Below are 25,870 nucleotides of genomic sequence, written 5' to 3' on the forward strand. Positions count from 1 at the left end.
GCCCAAAGGGTAAAACAAGACAAACCATATGCATGCTGAAACAAGGTGAAACTTGTGTAAGTGTGTGTATGTGGGCGTGTTAGTATAATTTCCATAATAAGGACTTAAAGAAATTCTCTAAACACCAAGTCCCACTGCTGTTTCACACGAGAATTCAGATTCTAAAAATTACTGGAGGCAGTCCAGCAAAAACCTCTACTCAGCACCATCAAGAGGTCAAAAAATTGCATCTTATATATTCAGTTTTCCTCCTGGACAAAATGTACATGAATCTAAACAGTGCGTACAGCAAGAGAAGAGAATTATGTCCATAGCACATTTTGCATGTATACATGGCAAATGGCACAATTTAAAAGGAAGCATCAGTAAATGCAATTTGCCTGTGGGACCCCCAAAAACCAAGTTCAGCCCTCCTTAATGTACATGAACTCCTCTGATGTCAAGGGGGCTGCACAGCAGTGATTCATGGCAGAATTTAGCCACTCTGTTAAAATACTCAGTTTACCCAGTTGGTTCTTCATCTCTTGCAAACAAATTATTGCTTTAAAGCTTGCACCCAACCATGCTGTTGAAATTTCACTTTGTTCTAGCAACATTTACATTATTTCCATCAATCAAGGGGAGTTAAATGTTTATATGCAAAAAGATCACAAGTTAGCTGCTCCTTATGGCATTCCACTTCAAACCCTTTTGTGTTCAATGGTTTAAATTTAAAGACACCATTAGAATTCTTTTCAGATATATTCAACATGCAAGCTCTTACGCCAAAAACAAATACAAAAACAAACAAACAAAACAAAATCAAGTATTATTGCAGCATAACCTTTTGCATATAATATACTACAGAAATGAGGCTTGTGTAGTTCACTTCTGGTTTAAAAGGGAGAAGTGCTGGGGGAAGCTCTTTGTATCAAACAGTCAATGTTTGAATAGACAGAGAACACAGACCAATACAGATTTTTTTTAAATGTTCTATTTTATTATATTTAGAACATTTAAAAAAAGGCCAAAGGTTTTGTTCGTTTGTTTTTTAAAATAACATACTATCAGAAATATTATTAATCAGTAGAAACATAACTAGAGTTTATATGAAGCAAATGCATCATGTGGTCTCTTGTAGCTTGAAACAGACATGAAATGCCTGGTGTCTGCCTTATTTTAATCAAATGTTACTGAGCATTTTATTTGGAAGGGATGGCTGTTCCGGATAGGGAACAACCTGAAACAGAAGTTTCGTGTTTTGAAACTGCTAGAGATATTGAAAGCTCATGTTAAGCCAGGTGGCTATTTGTTACTGTTTGTGCTGCATTCACAACAAAACCTGTGGAGGGGCAAGAAACATGACACATTTAAGTATTCCCTTGTTTTGTACTTTGCCACACCTTTGGATAAAGTCCTTTGTATTGAACAAAGGAATCAAAGAGCACAGAAGAAAAACAGCCTGGAGGCACACCATAACCACAGTGATGATAGCTTCCAAAGCAGATGGAGCTTCTTTGGAAATGTATGCTCTGAAGAGTCATGTGCACAAGAACAACCTGCCTTTTCTCTCTTGTGAAACAGCTACTGTTACTGTACAAAAGGGAACAGAGACCACACACCCCGTTCTGCAGCCCTTATTTAGGAGAGCTCTTCATTGACTTAAAGGCAAGTTTTCAGTGAGCAAAGGCTGAAGGACTTGGTCCTTATTGGAGATATTGCATCTGGCAAAAAGGAAGGCAGCTATAAAAGCAAAGCACCAACACATGCCATGCTGCTGTACTTTTACCCCTTCTAACACTTCATGCTCTTTTCTCCTGGCACTTGGATAGCAACATGACACAGAACTACCTGAAACACAAATCCATTCTTTTAGCCAGAGGAATTTAAGTTAGTTTGAAACAGAGAGAGAACCAAACTAAACCATGGAAGGGCTTATGCTCTAAGATGTCTGATCTTGCTATTATGGCCTGGAACCAGTGGAGTTTCTTAGTTGGCACCAATGCAAACTGCACTAGAGCATCTAAACAGTCTAATCCCAAACAGTGTTTATTATATAGACGTGAATACAAATATTGCAAACAAAAAGTTTCCCTAACAGCCAATTCAATGCTACTTCATTAGTATCCAGGGCTGGGATATCATTCCCTGAGAACATATTTAGTATTCCATTATGATAACCAAGATGATGGATTTGGAGGAAAACACCTGAGGCTAAGTCAGAGGACTGGAATGGACTGGTGACCCTCACAAAAGTTTAAACCCAAGATGTACGTTACCCAACCTTCAGCTGAATGGGAGGGGTGCCACTCCAGTAATCCAGAGTTCCTAGTTAGAACAGACTGGGAGTAACTATTTCTAATGTAAAAATCATTAACTCTGATGGGGAAAAAACCAACCAACCAAGAATACTATCTTTATATTCATAGAGCAAAGGTTAAGAACACAAATACTGTCTTTTCCTTTGTAGTTCACTATTCAGACATTCCTCACCTTCTAACGGCCCCTTTAGGTTACCCATGCTGGCACTGATAGATTATGATAAGCAGTAGTTAATGCCCAGTATCCTTTGGTGACAAGTGATATGGACAAGGAAGATATAAAAATCACATAACACATTTCAAACTCAAAACAATATTTCGTTAAGAGACATGGAATAAGCCAATATTTATTCTTTCTTCTCACTATCCTCAGTGACAGGGTCTGTTGGAGGCTCTTCAACTGTTGCACTGTTACTCTCTGAACCAGTGTTGCTGTCACTAGTTCCTTCCTCTGCAGTACTATCAACCCCTTCCTGGCCACTCTCCTTATCTTCTGGTGTGGATGTTCCTTCTTCACCATTCTGCTGGTTCTCTGTAGTTTCTTCTGGGTGAGCCTCCTCTGGAAGAAGACATTTCTCAGTGTCATTTACACCACTATAGCTGACTATGCAAATACATTTTAGGAGCTAGAGAGCTTTGAGAGAGAAACAAACGTCAGGGATATCTTTTATTCTATTTTATATCAATAATTTACATTGTTTAGAAATTTTTAGTAGTCATTGCTCTGGAAAAATCTCATAAATCCAGTATGAGTCTATAAAGTTCTTTCTACGCTACTGCTTAGAAGTACATTGCAGCCTCTAACACTAAGAAGAATGGTAGCCACAAATAAAGAAAATAAAGCAACAGAACTCCAACTTGCATACCACACTCACCTCCCCCCAACTGTTATGACAACAAGCTGTGTTTCAAAAGGATGCATCAGTCATGCTTACAATACAATTTTTAATTCTTCCGCTAGCACCACCACTTTTGGCTTGGCAAACAAATTTGACAACAGAGGAGGCAAGCAAGGGTTAAAGTAGACAGGTGCAGCCAGGAAAGTGCAGCTTTCCCATGCCTGATAAAAGCAGAGGGAAAGCTCCCTCTCCTCCTTCACTGGTGTAGTGAAAACTCCTTGTTTTATTTCAATCTATTTTAATGACTAAAACGTATGGTGAGATTTAAGGAAGGTTTAGAAATCAAACTTTTTCTGCTGTATACACCACACATCCTGCACCACTGAGGTTATTTAAAAGTGGGGAAAAAAAAGCCTAAACTTTAGTTATGGTCCTTCCTGCTTGTTGTATTGCTGTAACCGAATTCTGAAGCCAGTCTTCAGATGCAGTTACCTGTCTCCATAGGAGCGCTCTCTTCTTCCTTCTTCTCCTCTGACTTGTTAACTGCTTGCTCCTCCTCAACCACTGCATTAGTCTGACTGCGTTCAGCTTGCTCGGCTGCTTCTTTTTCCCTTTCCTCTTGCCTCTTGCGGGCCTGTTCCTCAGCCTGAGCAATTTCAGCTGCTATTTTTTCCATGTCCACCTCCACCTTCAAACTGCATAACTGGCAATTGGAAGAGAAAAGCCCTTTTATTAATCCAGTACTTTGTTTTCTCAGTTTAGCATTTTGGGGCCAGGCAAAGCAGGTATCTTATGCATTAAGAATGTATTTTGAAACAAAACACTGTCAGGAAAACCTCTTTCTGAGTTCAGTATTTCTGCATGGAATATAAGGTTTGCACCTTGGTTTGCTAAGTTTAAGAATGTAAAATGAAGAGCACCAGCAGTTATAAAAGATCAGTTCTCTCACAGGGATCTGTGATAAAATTGTGCAGCAAAAACAGAAAAACAATGCAGGCTTTGATTCTCAGCTACATTCAAGGAATACACAGTGCATTTGAGAAGCGTGCACACAAAGGTGGCTTTAAACCATCTTTGCCATCTCTTGATCTTGGGAGCACAGTGTTGGTCTCCTTGACTTAAGTTAAAGCAGCTTTCAGACTGCTCTAAATTATCTTGGCTGCCAATAGCCCTACTGGGCCATTACAGAGGCCTGGAATCACCAAGATACAGGGAAACCCTCTGGCCAAGACTCTCTGCATTCTGTAGCTCTGGGGCACCACAAAAAAAGATATTCTAGAACACAAATCTTCTGTATTTAATAGAACTAGACAGGGGCTGGGCATAGGACTCATTTTGAATAATGTGCAACAAGTAATGTCCTAGAAGAAGAGAGAACATTTTCAAGTTGTACCCTCTTCAGTTCATTGTTAAAGGATTCTGTGCTTTCCAAGAACTTCCTCTTCTTTTCCTGGTGACGCTCTTCTATTTGCAGGAGTTCAGCTTCCAGTTTTCGCTGAAAATGAAAGTAACTGAGTTATGAAACTTAATACTAAAGTATACCAAATATTGGATAAAATGCTTTGATGCATACCAACAATGTATATCTTTTTATATCTATCTCACCCTTATGGTGGAATCAGACTTTCCTGATTTGATGATCAATGGCTGAAATGTGCAGATGAGGGATAAACCCTCACACCTAAGTTATAGCAATAAGAAATTATAAAGAAATTGGATTAATTATATTGTGCCTTAAGGACTGCTAGACCCTTTACAAACACAAAAGAAGATATGTGCTTGACCTGAAGAGCTTGCCATCTTCAGATACGCACTCTGTGTCTTTCTACGTATTGACAGTGCCTAGCGCATTATATGCACTAGTACAATATAAATGGAAACTAAAATTGGAGAAGGAAATAGGATGCAACACATTTTTCCCCTTTTTTACAGTTTAAAAGGAAATCTTCCCTCTTGCTTGTCTCTGCCTAATTTGCCCAAATTTTATGTATATACAGACGCACACAATATATATCAGACTTGTCTTTTCTATTGGTTCTCACACACCCACACAGGAATCTGTACAGCAGAAGTTAATTGAAATGTGTGATAAATGTGACTTTTTATTAGACATTTACTTATGCTTTTAATTTTCATTTACAAATGTTAAAAAGGGGAGATTTGCCACATTAAAAAAAGAGGGCCATTAATAAATACATCGTTAAAGGTAACAATCCATTGAAAGTCACAATTGCACCAGTATCTTTAAATCCAAAGCTTTTCTTTACAGGTTGTTGAAGGGTTATATAACTGCAGAGGACTGTGACATCATGATATTTAAGAGCTTACAATTAAGAGGTTCATGTACAGCTCTTAATCACTGCATATTATCCCTTAGTAGATACCGTATAACAATTTAGCATGATACACTGCAATCACAGAAGTTTGGATTAATCTCTTGCTCCTCCCAAAAAGCCAGGGAGAGGTAAGTTATCTGGGGCATGAAGAGTATTGACACCCAACAAGTGCATTCATGTACCTGATACAAATGATTTAAAACTTGGAGTACAGCCCAGATCCATTATATTTAATAAGTTTTAGGTAATTAATCTTTACCTGATGAACCATTAAGGACTGAACCTGACGTTTGAGAACTTGCATTCTAGCTGTAGTGACAACAGAGCGGACGTCTGGTACCACGCTTTCACTCAGTATCTCACTGATCAGACGGTGGTTCCTCTGGAAACGGGCAGTAGCCGTGTGCTTCATAGAAAATCCATCATCATAATCTGAAATAAAAAATTAACAAATTAGACAAATCAAGTGGAATAGCCTGGGTGGGAAGTCTCATTAACTATATCCTTAAAATACATTGCAGCCTTCAATTCAACCAGGAACAAACTGTAGCCAAGAACCATGAAGAAGTTTATGTACAAAGATACTAGCATTATAGAACAATAAAATAATCAAATATAAACTCAGTTTTGAGAGACAATACCTTATGTTCTGTGAGACAGCAGATTATTGGAGCTATGATTTTACCCAGATTCCATACATGGCTACAAACTGGTCTATTTGGTTTCACATTTGGGATGTATAAAATATTAGATGAATTTGAAAATAAAAATAGAAGTGGAAAGTAATAGGAAACTTGGCCAAGAGTTAGTTCACAGATTTTCAGGACAACAGGGACCTTTATGGTCATAGAATTTCACCACATGATTCCTGAAACAAGCCCATAACCTCTGTTTTTTGTGTCCGAACACATCTTTTGGAAAGCCATCCAATCCTGATTTACAGACTTTAACTGACAGAGAATCCATCACATACAAATTTCAATTGATTTACTACCCTTGCTGTTAACCTTTAAAAGGTGCTTTTTTTCTCCTCTGAATTTGTCTAGCTTCAGCTTCCAACCACAGGGTCTTGTTATATCTTCATCTTCTAGACTAAAGAGCCTTCTACCATCAGAAAACTTGTATCATCAGCAATATGTGATTTCAGTGTGAGATTGCAAGTCCCTTTCTATTCTATCAAATGGTGGACCAACCTCACTCTTGACAAACAAGTACAATTTACTTCAGTGGGAGATACCCCAGGTTATATCTGAGTTGAATGTGATCCTGATATAACCAGGTTGAATGGTAGGCTGTGAAATGCCAATTGCTAAAATATTCCAGGCACATTCATACGTTTTGCACCGCTTATACTGCACACAGTGAGAAGTGCTACTTACCATGGGAATTATTTCATGGCTGTGGAGAAGGGAGGGGGAAAGGGTGTAATTGCCTGGCTGCATTTTTCACCCTCAGGTTTCAACATGTAATTATGCTAAGTATTTTATTCAGTCAGCTTTTTATCATAATTTTAAACATTGAATTTGACAAGATCTTTGCGTGACTTTTCTTACAGGGTGTGATATGGATGTCAAAGTGGAATTTCCTTTCAGTTAGAGAAAATGTTTTGACATTTTCCTCATTAAGTTGTACTTCGTGTTGACAAGTTATCTTTTAATTGACAGAAGCAGCTGAACTTCAAAAAGGCTTGTTCAATCACCATATGGAATAAGTCAAAAGACAACGATCAAGACAGTCTGTCAGAACTACCTGCACCTATTATTAAAACACAACATTCCATTGAAATAGGACTGAGGAAGCCCTATGAAGTATAAGGTGCTGTGTGAACTATAAACAGGTCTTCTATGATTTTGTCACAGAGGTCATGGAAAATGTGAATTTGAATAATGTCAGTGAAATCTTAGAAATGGCTATAAAAATACTTATGATTAGTCCCCCAAACCAAGTATTGTTCTGACCTGGGGCTGCGACCCCACGTGCTAGGTCACAACGCCAATCAAGTTCGACCCACAAGCTCCTCCATTTCCATCTACGGAGGAGCAAATGGGCCAAAACCTGAGAGGCACTGCTACCCGGTGCACAAGATTACAATGCTCAAAGTGGGACAAGAGCTGCCGCTGCAGTGTGAGTGAAAAGTGAGCTTGCTCCCATTCTTGTCTATGTTGCTATAGTGAAAGCTACATTTCCCCCCCACACACACACACTTTTCCTGTGAAATTGACTAAACATTTCCATGCTAAAATTGCAGCCTTAAGGGCAAACCACCATCAACTTGTCAAGTTTGAAACAGGCATTTTGAAAATATTTTCAGGTTTGCCATCCCCACCATTAGGGGTTTACAAGAACTTTTTAAGAATGGCCTGGCTGCCATGGTCAGTTCAATCGTAAGCTTAAGAAGAAGAGCTGTGTTACCTCAACATATAGTTTGGGGTAAGATGATTTTGAAAGTTAGTATTAGGGTTGTACATTTCAAGTTGTTTTCTTTGTTATATGGCATGCAAATGTTTCCCATTATAGTCCAGGAGTAATGTCCTAAGGTGAAAATATACCTCACCAAAAGTGTATACAAATCTCTCTTCTGCTTACCATCTGGGTCTTCTGCTGGCTGGATGCTCATATAGGGTTCACCTTTCTCCATGCGTGATTGCCTTTGTCGGCTTTCTTCCTCTAACGCAGCCTCAGCTCGGCTCTTTGCGTTGATGTAGGCAAGGTAAGCAGGCGAGTTATGGTAGGCCTTCATGGATTCATTGTACTCTATCTGAAATTTGACAGATACACTAGAACCTCAGAGTTACGAATACCTTGGGAATGGAGGTTGTGCGTAACTCTGAAATGTTCATAATTCTGAATAAAACATTATGGTTATTCTTTCAAAAGTTTACAACTGAACATTTACTTAATACAACGTTGAAACTTTACCAGGCAGAAGAAAAACGCTACTTTTAACCATCTTCATTTAAATGAAAGCACAGAAACAGTTTCCTTACCTTGTCAAATCTTTTTTTTCTTTAAACTTTCCCCCCCTTTTTTTAGTCGTTTATATTTAACACAGTACTGCACTGTATTGGGTTTTGTTTTGGGGTCTCTGCTGCTGCCTGATTGCATACTTCCAGTTCCAAATAAGGTCTGCCCCTCCCCAGCTGAAGCAGAAATTGTCACAGAGGTCGCATGAAGGCATGAATTTTGTGACAATCTTATCCTTACCCATCACCTCTGGCTGAGTTAATGAAGTCCTCAGATCGCGATTCAAAGGCTTCAAGTTACAGAGAATCCACCATTTACTCTATTTCAAACCAGTTGACCTATGTCCCATTCTGCACAGGAAGGCAAATAATCCCTAGGGTCTCTGATAATCTGACCTAGGGGAAAATTCCTCACCAACTCCAAATATGGTGATCAGTTAAGGTCTGAGTATGTGGACAAGACCCACCAGCCAGACTCCTGAGAAATGATTCTCTGTAGTGGAAAGAATGACAGAAACCTCTTTCATATTGCTCTTGACTTAGGGTGCACTACTAATTTGAGTGGTGGTGGGGCACCTAAAAATCAAGATCCAAGAAGAGTTTAATTCTGGGAAGTCTTATGCTATCCTCACTGCTATGATTTAAGATTGAATCATACAATCAATTCTTTGTTTTGTCTATAACTATTGTAGTCATCCCATGTTCCAATTCTATCACTCACAACTCCTTACAAACCCTCAGAGTTATCCCTGATCTCCTCCCTCCCTCCCTCCCTCCAATACGTCTTGTATCAGAGTTGACTTATCACCTCCTCTAGGATAGGCCAGAACCAGTTTTTATTTTTGTCAATTCCATCATCATTTATTGCAATCCCCACTTTTCATTCTTTTATTGTGTTCTTCAATCCCTCCTTACATGTGGGTTGTGGGTGATCCAGCCAAGTTTATTTTCTCACTTCAAGTAGCAAAACTGTATCACTCTACCTGCTAATGTTGATTTACTTTCCATTTCAACCACTTCTTTAAATCTCATTTTTAAACCTTCTTTGATTCTGTAAAGCATTTTCATAGAACCACAGAAACGTAGTGCTGGAAGAGAAGTCATCCAATCCAGCCCCCTGAACTGAGGCAGGATGAAGTAAATCTATGTTACCCCAAGTGTTTGCCCAACCTGTTCTTAAAAATCTCCAATGATGGGGATTCCACAACTTCCCTTGGAAACCTATTCCAGAGCTTAACTACACTTATACTTGGTTAGATATCAAGAAAAACTTTCTAAGTCTCTTGTTGCAGATTTAGCACATTACTTCTTGTCCTACATTCAGTGGACATGGGAGAACAATTGATCACAGCCCTCTTTCTAACAGACTAACATATTTGAAGACTTTTCGGGCCCCCTTTACCTCCAGTCTTCTGTTCTCAAGACTAAACATGTCCAGCTCGTTTAATCTTTTTATTTATTTTGGTCTTCCCTCTGGACTCTCTCCAATTTGTTCATATCTTTCCTAAAGTACAGTGCCTAGAATTTAACACAGTACTCCATCTGAGGCCTTACCAGTGCCAAGTAGAGCAGGACAATCACCTCCCGTGTTTTACATATAACACTTCTGTTTATGTACCCCAGATTGATATTAGCCTTTTTTGCAGTTGTATCACACTGTTGATTTATATGCAATTTGTGATCACTCTAACCTCACAGCATATTCTGCAGTACTACCACCTAGCTATTTATTCCCATTTTGTAGTTGTGCATTTGGTTTTTCTTTCCTAAGTGTAGTACCTTGCACTTATCTTGACTGAATCTCATCTTGTTGAATTCAGTTCTCCAATTTGTCAAAGTTGTTTTGAATTCTAATCCTGTTCTCCAAAGTGCTTGCAACCCTTCCCAACTGGGTGTCATCTGCAAATGCTTAAGCATACTCTCCACTCCACTCCACTTTCCATGTCATTAAATGAAAATATTGAATAGTAGCAGACCTAGGACTGATCCCTGCTGGAACCTACTATACACCTTTCCAGTCTGACAGCAAACCACTGACAACCACTCTGAGTACGGTCTTTCACTTGTTTTGAGATGCTCTGTATTAAAGGTCAGTTATACTGAATGATATTTCTGTATGTACCTGAAGGTGTTCTTACCTTTTATTAAATTAGTCCTTTTTATTGAGTTAAAAAGTAGGAATCCTTGATTTTGTTTCAAATGGCAGAACCCTAATTTAAAATAATTTTTCTGTTGGTTAAAAATATTAAGGTAATATTTTGGATGAAAACAATTCTGATCACCTATCTGACCAGGTTATCTATGACCTCAGATGTCTGAAATTTTAACAAAGCACAATAAATGAATAAGAGATGTCAAACAAACAAACAGCTGGTAATTGTCCTACATAGCTTTGGATACCTATTACTGTAGTAGCCTTGCAAAACTCTTTAACACTATAAGCACAGACAGAATATATTGTTGCCCTTTGTCATGATGATCAATAAAGAAAAACTAAAAATTTCACTTGCCCATCAAACCCCCCCCCACATTCTGGCAGAGCAGAATAGACCATCAATTTTGAAAGACGATTTTGGTGTGGAAAAATCAAGTCCACTCGTAGTTAAAATTCCTATTCAAATATAAACATTTCATTTTGAGTTGGATCTAAAAACTGAAGTCCCTGTTGATACACAATTATTATCTATACATAGGGCTTGGTAAATGACACACACACCACCATATAAGAAAGATGAAATCTGATTCTCAGATTAGTTCCTAGAAGACAAACATCAAACACCACAAGATGGAAGACAGTGTGGGGCGCAATCTTGGAAAGGACTAGACTAATCAGTTATTTTCTATTTCTACATGCTGTGAAATGTTATAAGACCCTAATTTAGCAAAGCACTTAAGCATATGCTTAATTTTGAGCATGAGAATACTCCATTAACTTCAATGGGACTACACTCATGTGCTTAAAGTCGGGCATATGCTTAAATACCTTGCTGCACCGGGTAACAAGTTTAACTCTTCTATGCCAGTGGTGCCTGTGACATAAGATGGGAGAACCAGCATTAACAACAAAAGATTTCATCCCTTTACCTTTTCTGCTTCATATTCATTCAAGTATTCTTGCTTCTCCTCATCAGTGAGGTCTCGCCACATCCCTCCAATGATCTTGCCAATTTCCCATAACTTCAAGTCAGGGTTGGATGCCTTCACTTGGTCCCACACCTTAACAGAAACAGCTGGAGCTTTACTACTGATATGTAAACACTTCCAAATTAAATGTTTTATGGCATCATCTTAGTATTCTTCCAGGAAAGATCACTATAAAACAAAGCTATATTAAGAAAAAAATTGTCTAAACTACCGCCAATGATTACTTTCTGGGGCAGGAAGACAGTCATCTGCTGAAACTGGCAACTGCCTGATTTATTGACAACGGCTTCGGTTGTGAATCTTGCCCTTAAACCTGTGAATTCTACTCTAAAATGAACATCACTGTATCTCTGGGGAAAAATTAAACATGCTACCATGTAAACATCTCCAGCAGCATTTATGTTCAGATATATGACCATGTGCACTGAGCTTTCAATATCAGAATTTGGACCTTTGTGTATTCAACATATTTTCAGTCATGTTGATCAATTTGAATTTCAACAAGTTCTGATTCCAACAAAAAACAGTTTCTAACTGTACACAAAAAAGAAAACTGCCAATGTTATTACTTGCCATGAATGGCTAGAAATACCCTTAGACTTTTGGAGGGTGGTGGGGGAGTTGAGCTTAATTCAGGCTGCCAGTAAGGGCCTTTTACCAGAAGCAGGCAGGCATGTATATTTCCTTCTGACTCACCCACTCCTTGAAACTGGATCGCATACCCTCCCCCATGCCAAATCAGATTCCAAACTCTCCATAAGATTCAATTTCCCATTGCCTGTCAAACAATTCATAGAATAGTGAAGCAGTGGCTACAGGTTAGGTAGGTGAACACACATTCCTCCCACTGCTACTCTCCAAGTCTAGTTACAACACTGTACTATGCCACAATGAGCACTTTCTATATAGAAAAAGTTCTGACAATACATCAAGAACTGCTGTGTATAGCAGATGGATCCTTGTCAGCAGGGGCAATGGAAGTAAGTAACCATTTCAAAAAAATCTTCATTTCCCCTCCCCCAACCCTGTAGCTAAAAAAAGTAACAAAAGGAAATAGAGGGTGCTGACCTTTTGTTTGGAGGATAATTTTTGTTTTCCTAGAAGACAGCTATCATATGAGTAGATCATTGTTGCCATTATTCTGATGGGGAAAGCAACTGTGTTTTAAAATTTTCTTTAGGAATAAGTAAGCTCTGCAGGCTTCTTCTTCTAAACTCTGTTCAATTCTAAAATAACTAATCAGTTGCTGGCATAAACCTTACCTTTAATGCTACTTATTCAACCTAAAGCCATAACATTGTGTACCCACCTTCCTGCTGTACCTCATGTAGGGCATCAGAGGCTTATCTGGTGGCTTTGGGGGTTTGGGAATTGTAATACCAGAGGAAGCCTATAAAAAACAAAAAAACATATAAATCCATTTCTTAACATGAAAAGAAGGCAATACACAGCAGTCTGGAATCTACGTACTCTTGCATATTGCATACATGTACAGGTACTATAACTGGTTCTCAATAATTGGCCAAATTCTCCCTCCCCCCCCCCCAGTTTAATTGCTCAAGTATTAGTTTAAAAAGGTTACTCAATAAAAGACGAAAAAAGGAACAATTTTCTGAAAACCAAAAGGGACAGCCTAATAATTTGCTTCTGCTCACTAATCTGTTTCCCTCAATTTTGAAGAGAGCTAAAGAAATTACTATTGGAAAAAGGATAAGTGTGAAAGAGCATGAAATTATCTAGACATTTTTTCATTCAATCCATCTTAGAAATACATTTCTTCCAAGAAACCTTTCAATGGTAACTTGAAGTCAATCCAAATAATAAAAAACATCCCTACGAGACTGATCCCTCAACCTGTGCATCATTTGTGTCCAAATTGTATTGTTCTTGTCCCAATTAGATTGTGAGCTCCTTGAGAGACCTTGTCTTCCTTTAGGTTTGTACAACGCCAAGCACGTTGCCTGCACTTAAAAAAAAAAAAAAAAGACACTAAATAGTAAGTGTTATTGATTGTAGCATCCACTTATTCTTCTGCTCTCTTCCATTACATACCATCTCAGTGAAAATAGTGCATTTATAACAAGATAAGATTTGTTCCTCCTGGAATAGTGTACTGACATCCTATCGCTTATAACAGATTGGGGACTGCAGTTCCACAAATACTTGAAAATGGCCAAGAACGGTAACGTTCAGTGTTTTTGCTTCCAAATTTTTAATCTGGATATTTTTATGTTTCACTACATTTATGAAATTCTATGAAACAATGCATACATACTTGTATAAAGTTATAATGTACATGAGGTGTATGCATTACTAAATGTATACATATATACACACAGATGGATTTGAAAAACATTAACTGAAACTGTTTAATGCTTTTAAATTAACAAGAATTTAAAGATACCATACATATCAATATATGCATGGCAGAGGAAGCTGTATACGCTTATGACATACAGAAACAATGAAAATTCTCAGACAAACCTAACCTATTTATGTATTCAGTAACATAAATGTAAGTACAGACACTATGTTCAATCAAGCACCAGCTCATACCTTCACTACAGGGTAAGGGGTCTCTTCTTTAGGCACCTTATTAAACCACCTGAATTTATGGAGTTTAAAAAGGCATACTGTATTAAATGGCAACACCTAAGGATTAACTGACAAATCTTATTTGTATTACACTCCTAAGTGGCTAGAAGTTGTGTGGATAAGAATGTTTACATAAACGGAAAAAATTACATAAAAATTAAAATGATGGTTTTTATATTAATAATTCCGGAGAATACTGTACTACAGTTTTTACATTAAATATTATGAGAAAAGAGTGCATTTAAAAAGTTTCTTTTTTTTTCTTGCCTGAATGTGCATCGTGTTCTGCATCTTCACTCAAGCTCAGAGGTACCCCATATCAGTACATTTCCTCCCACTTTATGCCATATATTCCTTAAAGGGCCTACAACGCATCCACATTTCATCCAGCCATTGAAGACAGAAAACAGGCTCCTCCCATATTTTATCGACACCACTCATTTGGTTGGAGAAGTCACTGCTGAATCTGAGATTTGATACTAACTATACAGAGTAAGACTGGAATGGAAAATAAAAATATGGGTCCCTTACACGGCACAATAGTGCGATGTAATCACCAGTTACAGTTTCTAGTTTGGAACTTGCCTTTCCTCTCATTTTGTGCCTATTAGCCTTCATAAAATTTATAATAATTCCCTCCCTCCAGGAAGAAAATATAATCCACACCCAGGTTTAAGATTCTTTCCTTAAACAGGCAGTGATCATTAAGGCGTCAAGCCATGGAATTCCAAAAAGAAAGTTTCCACATCTCAGATGGGAATAATGGATATCAATAGAAGCTTATTTTCCAGTACAAGGCTTCATGATGAAAGGGGTAGGTAACAGAGGGGAGAAGGTTGGGGGGGAGGGAGGGAGAAAAATCAGAGTTAATTTTCTCTCTTTATAAAAATGGCAGCAGCCAAGATTCAGAAGAACCTAACTCTAAAGCCATTTCTGGTCAATTCCTGTTGTTTGCCGGATGATGTAATAGTTGATTCTCCTACCGTGACCCGGCTGTTGGTGCCCGGGTTCCCTCCCAGCCTGTAGTTGTTGTAGGCCAGATGGCTGTATGGATTGTATCCCACAAACCCTGGTGTGCTGGGCATTTGCTGATGGAAACAAATGAGACAAAAACACGAATGAGAAATGAGCTCAAACGAGGAAAACACAGAAATGAAAATGATCTGCTATATGGCATGCAAAAGCAACCAGAATTTAAACAAGCAAATGAGGTGTAACAGTTGGTTTCCTTTCAACATGTAAAGTATTCCAATAGAAACCTGTGCAGGAAACAGGATTTTTAGCTGAACGTATCACTATGAATTCACAGCTGTCATTTTATGTTTTATTAACAGGTGTGCAAACTTCCAACATGACTGTGCCATATATCCTGCTTATGGCTATTAAAGTTTGCAAACATTTCATAAATGGCCAAACAATTCAGGAAGAATCAAGTATCCAAAGAGACAAAAGAATTTAACATAAAGAGCAATACAATGCATACTGATTACGTGGAAATCACCAATACCATCATTCACTATATACACCAATGGTAGCACAGGCTATTGGTCAAAAAGTAAAAAACCCACTGATACCAACAGTAGAAGGATAGTGGTTCTCAAAGTGCAATCTGTGGACCACTAATGGCATAGGAAGTCTTTCTTGATGGTCTGCAAAATTAAATGTTTTAGGACCTATGCACTGGGTGGATTTGATTAGAAGGCTGGGAGAGAAGGTGATCCATAGAAGTATCTTTTTCTTATGAAGTAGTCTGCAGAATTAAAGAACTGGAGAACCACTGCAATGGAATATACAAGTTAGATACTTTTTTGCATAGTTATCTCATCAAGTCACTATTTAATTGCTTCTAAAACAATTACATAAGTTAATTAACATGTCCAGATCCATTCTAGAAATTAAGTTCAGTGGGTCAGTTTGTTTACATGTCTCTAATACTGTAGGTGGGGGCAGTCAACAGGCAGACCATGGGTCAAATCCAGACTGCCAGATGTTTTTGAACAGACCCCAAAATCTTTTTCTTCACCTATCATCATCAATAGGGTTTTTTTTTAATTATTATTTTCTCTAGAGTCTGAGCCTTGACCAAGAAATTTTGACCTTGACAAAAAATAATTGACTACCCCTGCTGTCGGTCATTAAATTTGGTTTCTTTGTGATTCATTGTAGTCTTTAAACCTTCAACCAGTACTGTCTCGTTCTTTCTGTTTCTCTCTTCCAATTCATTTCTGTCTTGCCCCCTCTCCATGTTCTCTAGTTTTTGCTTAGTTTCTTTTTTGGAAAAGAAACAGCTGTTTAACAATAAGCTAGTCTCACCCTTACCTGTACTGGTGCTACCACCCCACTATAATTCTTCCTTTACAAATCTTTGAGTTTTGTATCTTACCCTACTCTGTTCCTTGACAGTTTTAAGCCTCACTCATGCAGTGTCTAGTTTCATTCTTCAGCAGACTTGTGGCCTTAATTAGCAACACATGCTAGAATAATTAAACAGATCTCAAAGTACGCTTTGCCAGTGGGATGTATTAAAAGAATACTGTTATAAACACACTTAAAATGGAGTTCAGTGTTCATAAAAACCAAGACACAAAGGCTACATATCAAAGGGAATATGATAGGGGTGGCCAAACTTACTGATCCCCGAAGACACCTCTCCCCACGGGGAAGAATCCTCTAATGCCACCACCCTGGCACAGGGCAGAAGATCCGAACTCCCCCCTAGTCTAATAGATGGAAAATTGGGGTGGGGGGGAGGAGGGGTGTCAGAGACACGGGGGCTCTACGAGCCGCATTTTAACTGTAAAAGAGCCACATGCACCTCATGAGCCGTGGTTTGGCCAATCTTGGAATGTGATAAATAGTCTTATAATCTGCAGCGCGCATTCACTTACAAACACTTTAGTGGAAGAATACATTGACACATTGCAGTCAATTTACTTTAATACAGAAACGTAGTAAAGTTACACCTTACCAGCCAATCTTTAAACATTAATGTGTTTTACTGTTAAGCCTCTCAAACACAAACATAGCAGTTGCCATTTACTCAAAATTTGTCATGTGTAACTGTTTATAAACTAAACAGTGGAAGTCCTGTGGCGCCTTAAAGACTAACTAATTTATTTGGGCATAAACTTTCGTGGGCAGAAACCCACTTCATCGGATACATGTTTATAAACTGACTTTTCAATAAGCAGCCATTTCACTACAAATCAGCAGTATATGAAACACAGTATAATTTGTTTAAACATGTTATATTAGATCTCTCCCCCAAAATATATGTACAGACACTAAGTCGGGTGCAAAACACACAAATCTAGTATTACAAAAAGAAAAGTTTATTTCATGCACACTGTTAAGTAAAGTGGATTTCTGCCATTTTCAGTACTAAACACAGTAAGAGTTGGTTGCAAAGGAAAAAGGCAACAGATCCGTGTCTGCTTTTCTGTCTTACTGACATTCACAGAGTGTAGATTAAAATCTCACGTACTGCACATCAGGTACAGTGAGCAGTACAGATATATGATGTGCATAAAATAGGCAACAGACATTGCCAGCTGTGCATCTGAGATCACAGACATACGCTCTTTAAAAGACTTGCTTATTTGACTAAAGAAAGCATTACATTTAAAAATAAACATGAACAAACACCATTTAACGAACACTGTATCCATGGGGAGCCCCACTGAAATCAACAGTGTTACATGCATATGCAGGGACCTGCACGCATAGATCTGATTGCAGGATTCAGGGCCTATGACATTAATCCAAATATTAATATAAAACCAAGTAAGTTTTTTAATAAAACTCTGGACTCAAACCTTTACTGAAACCAGCATGTTTATGCAAAAATATAATCTATATCAATGGTTCCCAACCTTTTCAAATGTGCAGAACCCTTTTCAACCTCCAAATCTTTTGCAGACCACCACATGCTACTAATTTTATTTGAAATTGTACATTTCCTTGGTGAGTATGTTATTTTTCTTTTCCGTGGACCCCTTGTAGTAGCCTCACGGACCACCAGGAGTCCATGGACCACAGGTCTATATTTTCAAAATATATATGGGAAAGTTTACAAATCTCTTTGAAGTCAATTTCCTGCTCTCTATCCTCTTCAAATGTGGACTTTGGTTTAATTTAAAAAAAAAAAAAAAAGTTACGTATTTCCTATTTTGTCGTCACTGTCTGCAGGACTTGGGGGAAAAAAGATCCTGAGCGCGCTAATATAATAAAAGGTCTTGACATTTTCTTTGGCAAGCCATTTTATTTGTGTCTCAATTTACTTTTCTATGAAATGGGTACAATACTTCCCCACCTCAAAAGGTGTTGTGATGTTTACATTTGTAAAGCTTTCCAGTCATCAGATGCAAGCTGTTACAGACGTACAAACATATTTTCAGATGCTTTTCTGGCCACACTATGTCAAGAAAGATTGGATATTATAGAATAAAATTTTGTAGGTAAATCCTCAACAGATTGGTGCCTTTTCAAGCAGAAGGACTTACGTTATTAAAAAAATCTGCCACTGCACCTGCTCCAAGGCTTCTTTTCATGTTTTTCACTTCAATAGTCTATACTATATAGGAAAGTATAGTCACACAATGCTCTCATTGCAAAATGCCATGGATTTCAATTAATTTGAGTAGTAAGATTTTCATCATGAGGATTCCATTATTCTGACCCATTATAAATGAAAGTTTGCCTAACTCAACATAACTGAGTGTGTACCGCTGAAAGCAAACTATAAATACAAATTTAAAGCTACTGTAAGAAATACAAAAAAAGTATTTTTAAGATTTGGACCAACAAGTTCTTTGGGGCAAGAAATTTAGAATTAAGTATGCTACTTAGTCCTTAGTTTACTATTGTATCGAATTGGAATATTTACAATGGATACATGGATATCAGGCCCAAAGCCTAGAAATGTTCACCCCTGTACTTAACTTTATTCATGTAGGTAGTCTCATTGGCTTCAATGTAAAGTTAAACACAAATGTAAATTTTTTGAAGGATCTGGCCCTAAGCATTAAGTGACTCTTATCCCAGCTTTCCCATGCCTTTTTTAAATTCTGAGGTCAATTTAATTTAAATGCTTAATGTCATTTGAACAGTTCAGTGCAAACAGCCTTATGTTCACAATATTTTAATATTGGTAGCTGTGACTACCAAATTATTGTCTTAAAAGCCAGACCACCAGATTTCTGCTAATGAGAAAATTCATTATACTTACGGTTGTGGGAGCAGGGGTGGGAGGTGGGGCATAGGATGGCCTTTCTGTTTAAAAAACAAAAGCAAATACATAACTTCCTGACAACTCAGATATATTATGTATATGGTATCCAAAAGTGTACTAGGCACTTTACAACAATAATTTGCTAAGAAACTTATGATAAGACAAATCCCTGTCCCAAAAAGTTTACAATGTACATTGACAAAATAAAAATTAAAGGGTGGGAGAGGAAGGAATGCATTTTAAAAAAAAGGTGTCACCAGTGTCTGATTACTAACCTTTTATTTAGTCGTACCAGGGTTGGGAGAAATATAGGAAGAGAATTCAGGAAAACTATGCTAGCCATGGTGGAAATTAAAGCACATTAGATTTTCTTCAGAGGCAAGAAAATGGATCTGAAATGTAGTGTTTGACATGAAACAGTACGTCTTAGGATGAAGCCATCGTAGGCTAACTTTTACACTCAACTGTGAAGCTTATCCCCACCCAAGTGGTTTCATTGATGGCTTTCAATATTATATTCTGTAGTTGACATTAAATAAAACCAGAGAGCACGAGCGCATCTTTTCCTACTTATTTTAGAAGTTGCACAAAAAGTAACTAAATGCAGAATCTCGCTCAAATGGTTTACAAATTTACACAATTTACCTTTACTAAGGCCTGGTCTACACTTACTTAGGTAGAGTGGCTTGCGTAACTTACGATGACTTCCTAAATTCTCTTCTGTGCGCTGTCTCCACTACGCTGTGCTGACGGGAAATGCATACCCGTCGATGCAGCACTACTCTTTTTTCAGAGGTGGTTTTATTAAATCAACTTCCAGATCAACTGAGCGGGTCTTCACTTACACTCAATCGAACTGGATAAATCAATCCAACAGTGGTGAATTTGCCACTGTCAGCGTAGACATAGCCTAAAGGAGCCAATTTTGTCCCTTGGTGTAGAGGTTCCTGCCCACTGGAGCAGACAATTGTGGGGACAATAGGTAAAGGAGTATGCATCCTCAAGCCTAACTCCACTGGGGATCTATGCGTGCCACTGAGGTAGGGGTGGGATGGGTCTTCTGCCAGTATGGAGGGCGTACCCAGACGGAAGAGACTATTTCCAGCCTTAAGACTAGAAAAGTGGCCACAGAGCAGTTCAGCAGCTTGGCAGGTATGATGCTTTTGTGTTTCTTTCATCTTTTGGGTGCCTAAAGAAATCCACAGTGTACGGCCCTGGTTATGAGCTGTGGCAATACATAGTGCCAAGCGGTCAGCAGTTCACTTATAAATTATTGTAATTGATGACATTCCTCTTACAATGAGCCTGGCCCAGTACCCTTTTCTCATGTGACACCTATGGAATAATTAATGTAAGTAAGAGCTGCTGGAACAGACCCTTGACTTGTTTGGGGGGGGGGGGGGGGGAGGCGGAGGAGCAAACTTACTTGACATTTTGGTAGATAAATTTTCAGCCAGCTGACATTATAACTCAAATGCTGTAAGACAGAAGAGAGAACTCAATGTCAGACTGTTAAACAGTACGTTTGCTTTCATGAACCTTTAAAACTAAGAATATTATCATTAGAGCTTCTGTTTTTCAGGCTTTATTAATTTCATTTTTGGGGATTTATTTTTAGTTATTTTGGGGTTCCATGTAGATATCCAATCAGGTGTTTTTGGGGGCCTTTTTGTATATACTGTAATCTGCATAATGCTCCCCAACATGCTTTAATGTAGTATTGTTTAAAACAGCACTATATTAAAGCACACAAGGGAACCTTTATCGCACACCAGCAAGGTCTACACAGATCAGCTAATGTTACTGTGCTTTAGAAGTATATGTAAAATGCTCGGTAAAATAACAACATCCTATTGTTGATAGCCTTACCTTTCCTCCCTCCCTCGCGGTGGGGGGTGTGTGTGTGTGTGTGGGGGGGGGGGGATAGCTACCCGCCCCCGAGATGGGGGGAGCTAATCCACTCCCCCTCCCAGGGGCTGTACGGAGGACGTCGGGGGGGGGGGGGGAAGGGTCGCCGTCTTCCCCCCCCCCCCCGCCCTCCCTTGCCCTGCCCTGCCCTGCCCTGCCCTGCCCATGCCCCTTGGTAGGCTCAGGCTGCCGCCCAGAAGGGCTGCGGGGCCTTTGTGACTCGCCGGGCCGAGGCCCGGGCCCCACCCCCGCTGGGTCTGTACGGCAGGCCCCACTCACAGACGGCGGCCAGGCCAGCCTGAGCCTCTCCCCGCCCCTCAGAGACTCACCAGCTCCAGCACCGGCCTCGGCCCCTTTGTTCCCGACCAACACCGAGCTGTGCGCGCCGGTCGGTAGCGACTCGAGGGAACCGCCTGCCCTTCCGCCTCAGCACATTCCACACGGAGACCCCGCTCTTTCGCTCCCCACCAGGCTTATTACTAGCCAGGCACCCTCGTGCATCACGCGAGGATTTTTCTCGTCTACAATAGGGGCAGGGGCAGGGGCAGGGGCAGGAGAACGCTTATTTTTATGGCGAATCTGTGAACTAAGCAAGTAAAGCCAAGGAAAGAGCTTTGCGGAACATAACCCCCCCCCCCGGGGGTCACGGATGTCACGTGACGTGATGACGTGTCAGGCAGAGGTCAAGGGACGTGACGCGCGTCAGCTGGACGTGCGGGCGGGGCGGGGCGGGGAGGAGTGGTGATTTTTGGCGCCTTTCCCCGTCTCGCGCTCGTGGTCGTTACGTTTTGTCTCGCGCCTCAGTCCGGAGTCTTGCCAGGGGCAGCTCGAGGGGGGAGGAGCTGGGTTTTCGCGCCCTTTTTCCCCTCACGGCCGTTACCCGTTAGTCTCTCGCGCCCCTTCTCGCCTGTCAGCTGGCGCTCGAGGTGGAGACAGAGGGCGAATAATTCGGCTGGGCGGAATGGGCGCCTTTTTCTGCCCGCTGGGGTTGCCCGCGGGTGTCTTCTCGTGCGGTCCGGTCAGGTCCCCGCCTTCGCCGCTGAGGAAACGGCGCATGCAGGCAACATAGCCCTGCCACACAGACCACACAGCGCGTCCCGGCACGTCCCGCTTATCATAACGCAGGATGCCGAGGCGCACTGCCACCGTGCAGAGTGCCCGTTAAAAGTGAAGTGCCCGGGTATGTGCCCCTGTCATACACGTTTATTACGATGATACCAGATGCCCTGGTGCCGCTCATAAGGTTATTGCCATAATACCAAGTATTGCATCACTTGTTGCTAGGATATAGGTATTTTATAACCCCCCAGGGTGTGCCCCACGGGGCTGCTGCACTCAGCTGTTGTAAAAGGAGATGCCCAGGGTGAGGCAGTGCCATACATGGTTACTATTAATTACTTGCTTTCAGAATTGATAAAATCTCTGAAGAATGGAATGGGGCTTTGGCTGGCAGAAATAAGGCCCTGCATTTTCTCCAGGCCATTCACAGTTTGTCTAAATCAGACATTTGGCATTGAAGGATAATGGACAATGTCCCTGGTCTGATTGGCTCCCAGGGTATCTGGCTATATAATGAAAACTTTCTCAAGTACCAGGGTTAAATAAATGACTTGCATTTGGCTACCAAAAGACGAAAGGAGGGAATCAAATATATAGTTTATGATCAGCTGCATGAGCTTTTTATGCCACCATTTTTACATCAGAAAATTTATGAAAAAATTGCCTTTTTATGTGTAAAAAATATCCTACTTTTACTCAGGGTTTTTGCCTGCTGTTGGTAATTTTTCATGCTGACATGCCAAATCTATTGTACATATTTCACTGATGGGCAAAGTTGTGTTGATTTCTGTGCTTTCATTATATGTATGAATTGAGGCTTATGAAAAGAGTTCTCTCTTTATTCATAGAATAGAGAAAATAGGGGCAACAACAGTGCAAGCTTCACCATGCTATCCCTACAAGGTGCCTACATCATGACCTAGAGGGACAGTTTCTGGCTTGAGAAGATAATTACATTTCCATACTTATTTAGAGCAAGACTCTGCCACCCTTAGTCAGATTGAGTAATATATTACTCCATGAGCTGTCCTTTGACTTTGTAAATAAAGGTGGTAATATCTAACCCTTAATCTTTGGCCCAGCTGCTGAGACTTGTCGCTGTTCTACTGGGAAATGGACTGAGACAATAAAACTAAGTTCACAAAGGTCACTCTGCATCCATCAAATGCCAATAGCTCTTTTGGTCAGGGGTAGATTTTAACCATCAACCTCGAGGTGCACATTTGGCTCAGTTTTAGAATATCAACACACCATATTGCAGCAAATGATGCCTAATATCAAGAACGGACTTCATGTAACGGAGAGCAGAGCAGAATGAATGCAAAATTCTGTAAGTTAACTAAACCAACATTTAAATTACTTATCTGGCTGCTGTCCTTGTTGCAATTCAGTTTTTGTGCTCAAACACCATTGCTGGTTTTATGCCAGATGTTTCAAACATCAAACAAGAGTTGTATATGTTATGAGCAATTGAGGCCAAAGTTATGCTGTGGGAAAGTTCAAGCTCTGTGGGTGGAGTGACTTTCACAATTAAAGAATAACTCAGCATGCAATTGTGCCTCCATTAAAATCAATGACATCCATTGGCTTTAGTGGCTGCAGTATCAGGCGCCCATCGTGTGTGGCCAAAATACTGTGTGTCAGTATAAGCTGACTTTTTTCTATTTAATTTATTTCTGGTCCTGGACTACTATTATAGACCTCTACACTTTTTAGATAATATACACATTTTATTGTAAGCTTAGGCCGGATACGTGTTCAGCAATACATGCAGTTTATATAGGTAGTGAGAACATTCATAGTTGCATTAGATGGGATAAAAATACAGAGAATATCAAGTTTCATGCATATGCCAATGATGGGTGGCTAGAATGGGCAAAGTTATTCCATAATTGTCCAGTGCAAGAATTCTAGAATCTTCCTATGATGCATCTGGTACAGAAGATCCCTGTCAGATACAAGATCCTGCATCACTGGTCTGATCTGGTATGGCAATTCCTGTGTGTGACAGACTGTCACTCACCACCCGATGGGTGCCTCCTGCTGGTGTTCTGGGAATTAACTTGTGGCGATGCCTCCATCCATAGCCTGGGCTCCATCACACTTCCCTTCGTGCCATCATCAGGGCTCTCTGCCATCTTGCCCTCTGCCCAAGCCACAGTCTGTGTTCCTCCCCACCCCATCCAGGAGGGATTCTGCAGTCCCTTTTCCACCACTAGTTTCAATGGCTGCTGTAGTCTGCCACTGCTCCACTGGCGGCCTAGGGGAGATGGGGTTGGCCTGGAAGCCTTCCCCTGCCTCCCTCCAACTCCTCTATCGCCTTCCCCGGGCCACTTCCCCACAGCCCCAGTACCTCCTCCCTTGTATCAGGGCCTCAGTGCCTCCTCCTCCGCCCTTGTATTAGGACCTTCCATTCTCACCGGGCTGTGGCCATCAGCCACTTCCCCACTCAGGGTACTGATCTCTCTCAACCTGCTGGGCAGCCAGTCTTCCTTCCCTGAGTGCACCCCATCCATAGCCCCACAAAGTCAAGGGACCGCCTCGTCAACCTCCTCCTAGCACTGGCCAAAGTGTCCATCTATAATACAAGGGAGAGGAGGTTGGCTGAGGGGGTGCCCTGTGACTGTGGGGCCTATTTCAATTCCTCTATCTGTTCACGTATCTGGGCAGATTTCCTCTGGGCAGTGTCCACTGACTCGTTAGACACCTTCAGGGAGCGGTGCATGCTGTCGGGTTCTCTGCTTGGTGTCCCCTTCTGGTTCCCTCCGTTTGACCCTTTGTCCCCCACACCCGTTCCTGTTTTTTCATTCGTTGTCCCTCATAATTAAGAGTCCTGGGCCTAGTGACTCCTCCCCTTAGAGTGGGGGAGGGGCCTTTTGCAGAACCCAGAACCCAAATAGTACCACCCTCTTGCAGCTGTTGTCACAATATATATACACAGTATATATATACCCTCCACACACCCTTTTTAAATGTAAGTGTATGTCAAAATAACATAATATGCAGTTTCAGTCTCAATTTTATTATTCTTTATTGCAGTGGTGTCATTTACTTTGGTAAATTCATATCCCTGTTTAAATTGCCTCAAAGCAGTTTAAACTTAGTTTAAATTCAAGTATTGTAAAAGATGCATATTATAAACACAAAAAAGCTGCATAGTGGAATTAGTAGGACGGGCTATTACATTCAGGATGCCAAGTACTCAAGTATTAACAACACCAGATCAATATTTGACTGTCAACGTTAATATAAATTAGCTGGCTGAGTACAGTAGATAAAGAATAATGGCCTGCAATATTGTTTTTACATTAATACAAGTTAGAAGCAGTTAACTAAATACTAGATGAAATTTGCAGTGTCAGTATCTGTTCTGCATGCCATAAGTATTAGGGCAGTTGCTGACACGTGAATAAAAATTTGACATGCTACTGTGGAACAGCAGAAAACACAGAATCTGGTTTTCAGAGATACTGAGTGCTTGCAGCTCCCATTGACT

At 40.1% G+C, this 25,870-nt stretch overlaps 1 protein-coding gene across 2 annotated transcripts; it reads right to left on the reverse strand.

The window, feature by feature from the left end:
- Positions 1–2,001: 2,001 nt before the first annotated feature.
- Positions 2,002–21,846, reverse strand: SMARCE1 (SWI/SNF related, matrix associated, actin dependent regulator of chromatin, subfamily e, member 1). 2 transcript variants are annotated; one of them, XM_067541271.1, is made up of 11 exons: positions 21,645–21,846; positions 20,834–20,884; positions 19,405–19,448; positions 15,098–15,265; positions 12,892–12,972; positions 11,523–11,654; positions 8,062–8,233; positions 5,735–5,907; positions 4,533–4,634; positions 3,632–3,842; positions 2,002–2,859 (listed from the first exon to the last, which is right to left on the reverse strand). In XM_067541271.1, exons 2-11 carry the CDS (start codon positions 20,838–20,840, stop codon positions 2,648–2,650), a joined length of 1,302 nt encoding a protein of 433 aa, XP_067397372.1. In that variant the 5' UTR covers positions 20,841–20,884; positions 21,645–21,846; the 3' UTR covers positions 2,002–2,647. The 2 variants fall into 2 exon arrangements, with proteins under 2 accessions (XP_067397372.1, XP_067397373.1); XM_067541272.1 differs by having other exon boundaries at positions 15,161–15,265; positions 21,645–21,844.
- Positions 21,847–25,870: the final 4,024 nt, after the last annotated feature.

The sequence above is a fragment of the Emydura macquarii genome, unplaced genomic scaffold, assembly GCF_026122565.2.
Source record: "Emydura macquarii macquarii isolate MOO-44397 ecotype Brisbane River unplaced genomic scaffold, CSIRO-AGI_Emac_v2 contig_629, whole genome shotgun sequence".
NCBI lineage: Eukaryota > Metazoa > Chordata > Testudines > Chelidae > Emydura > Emydura macquarii.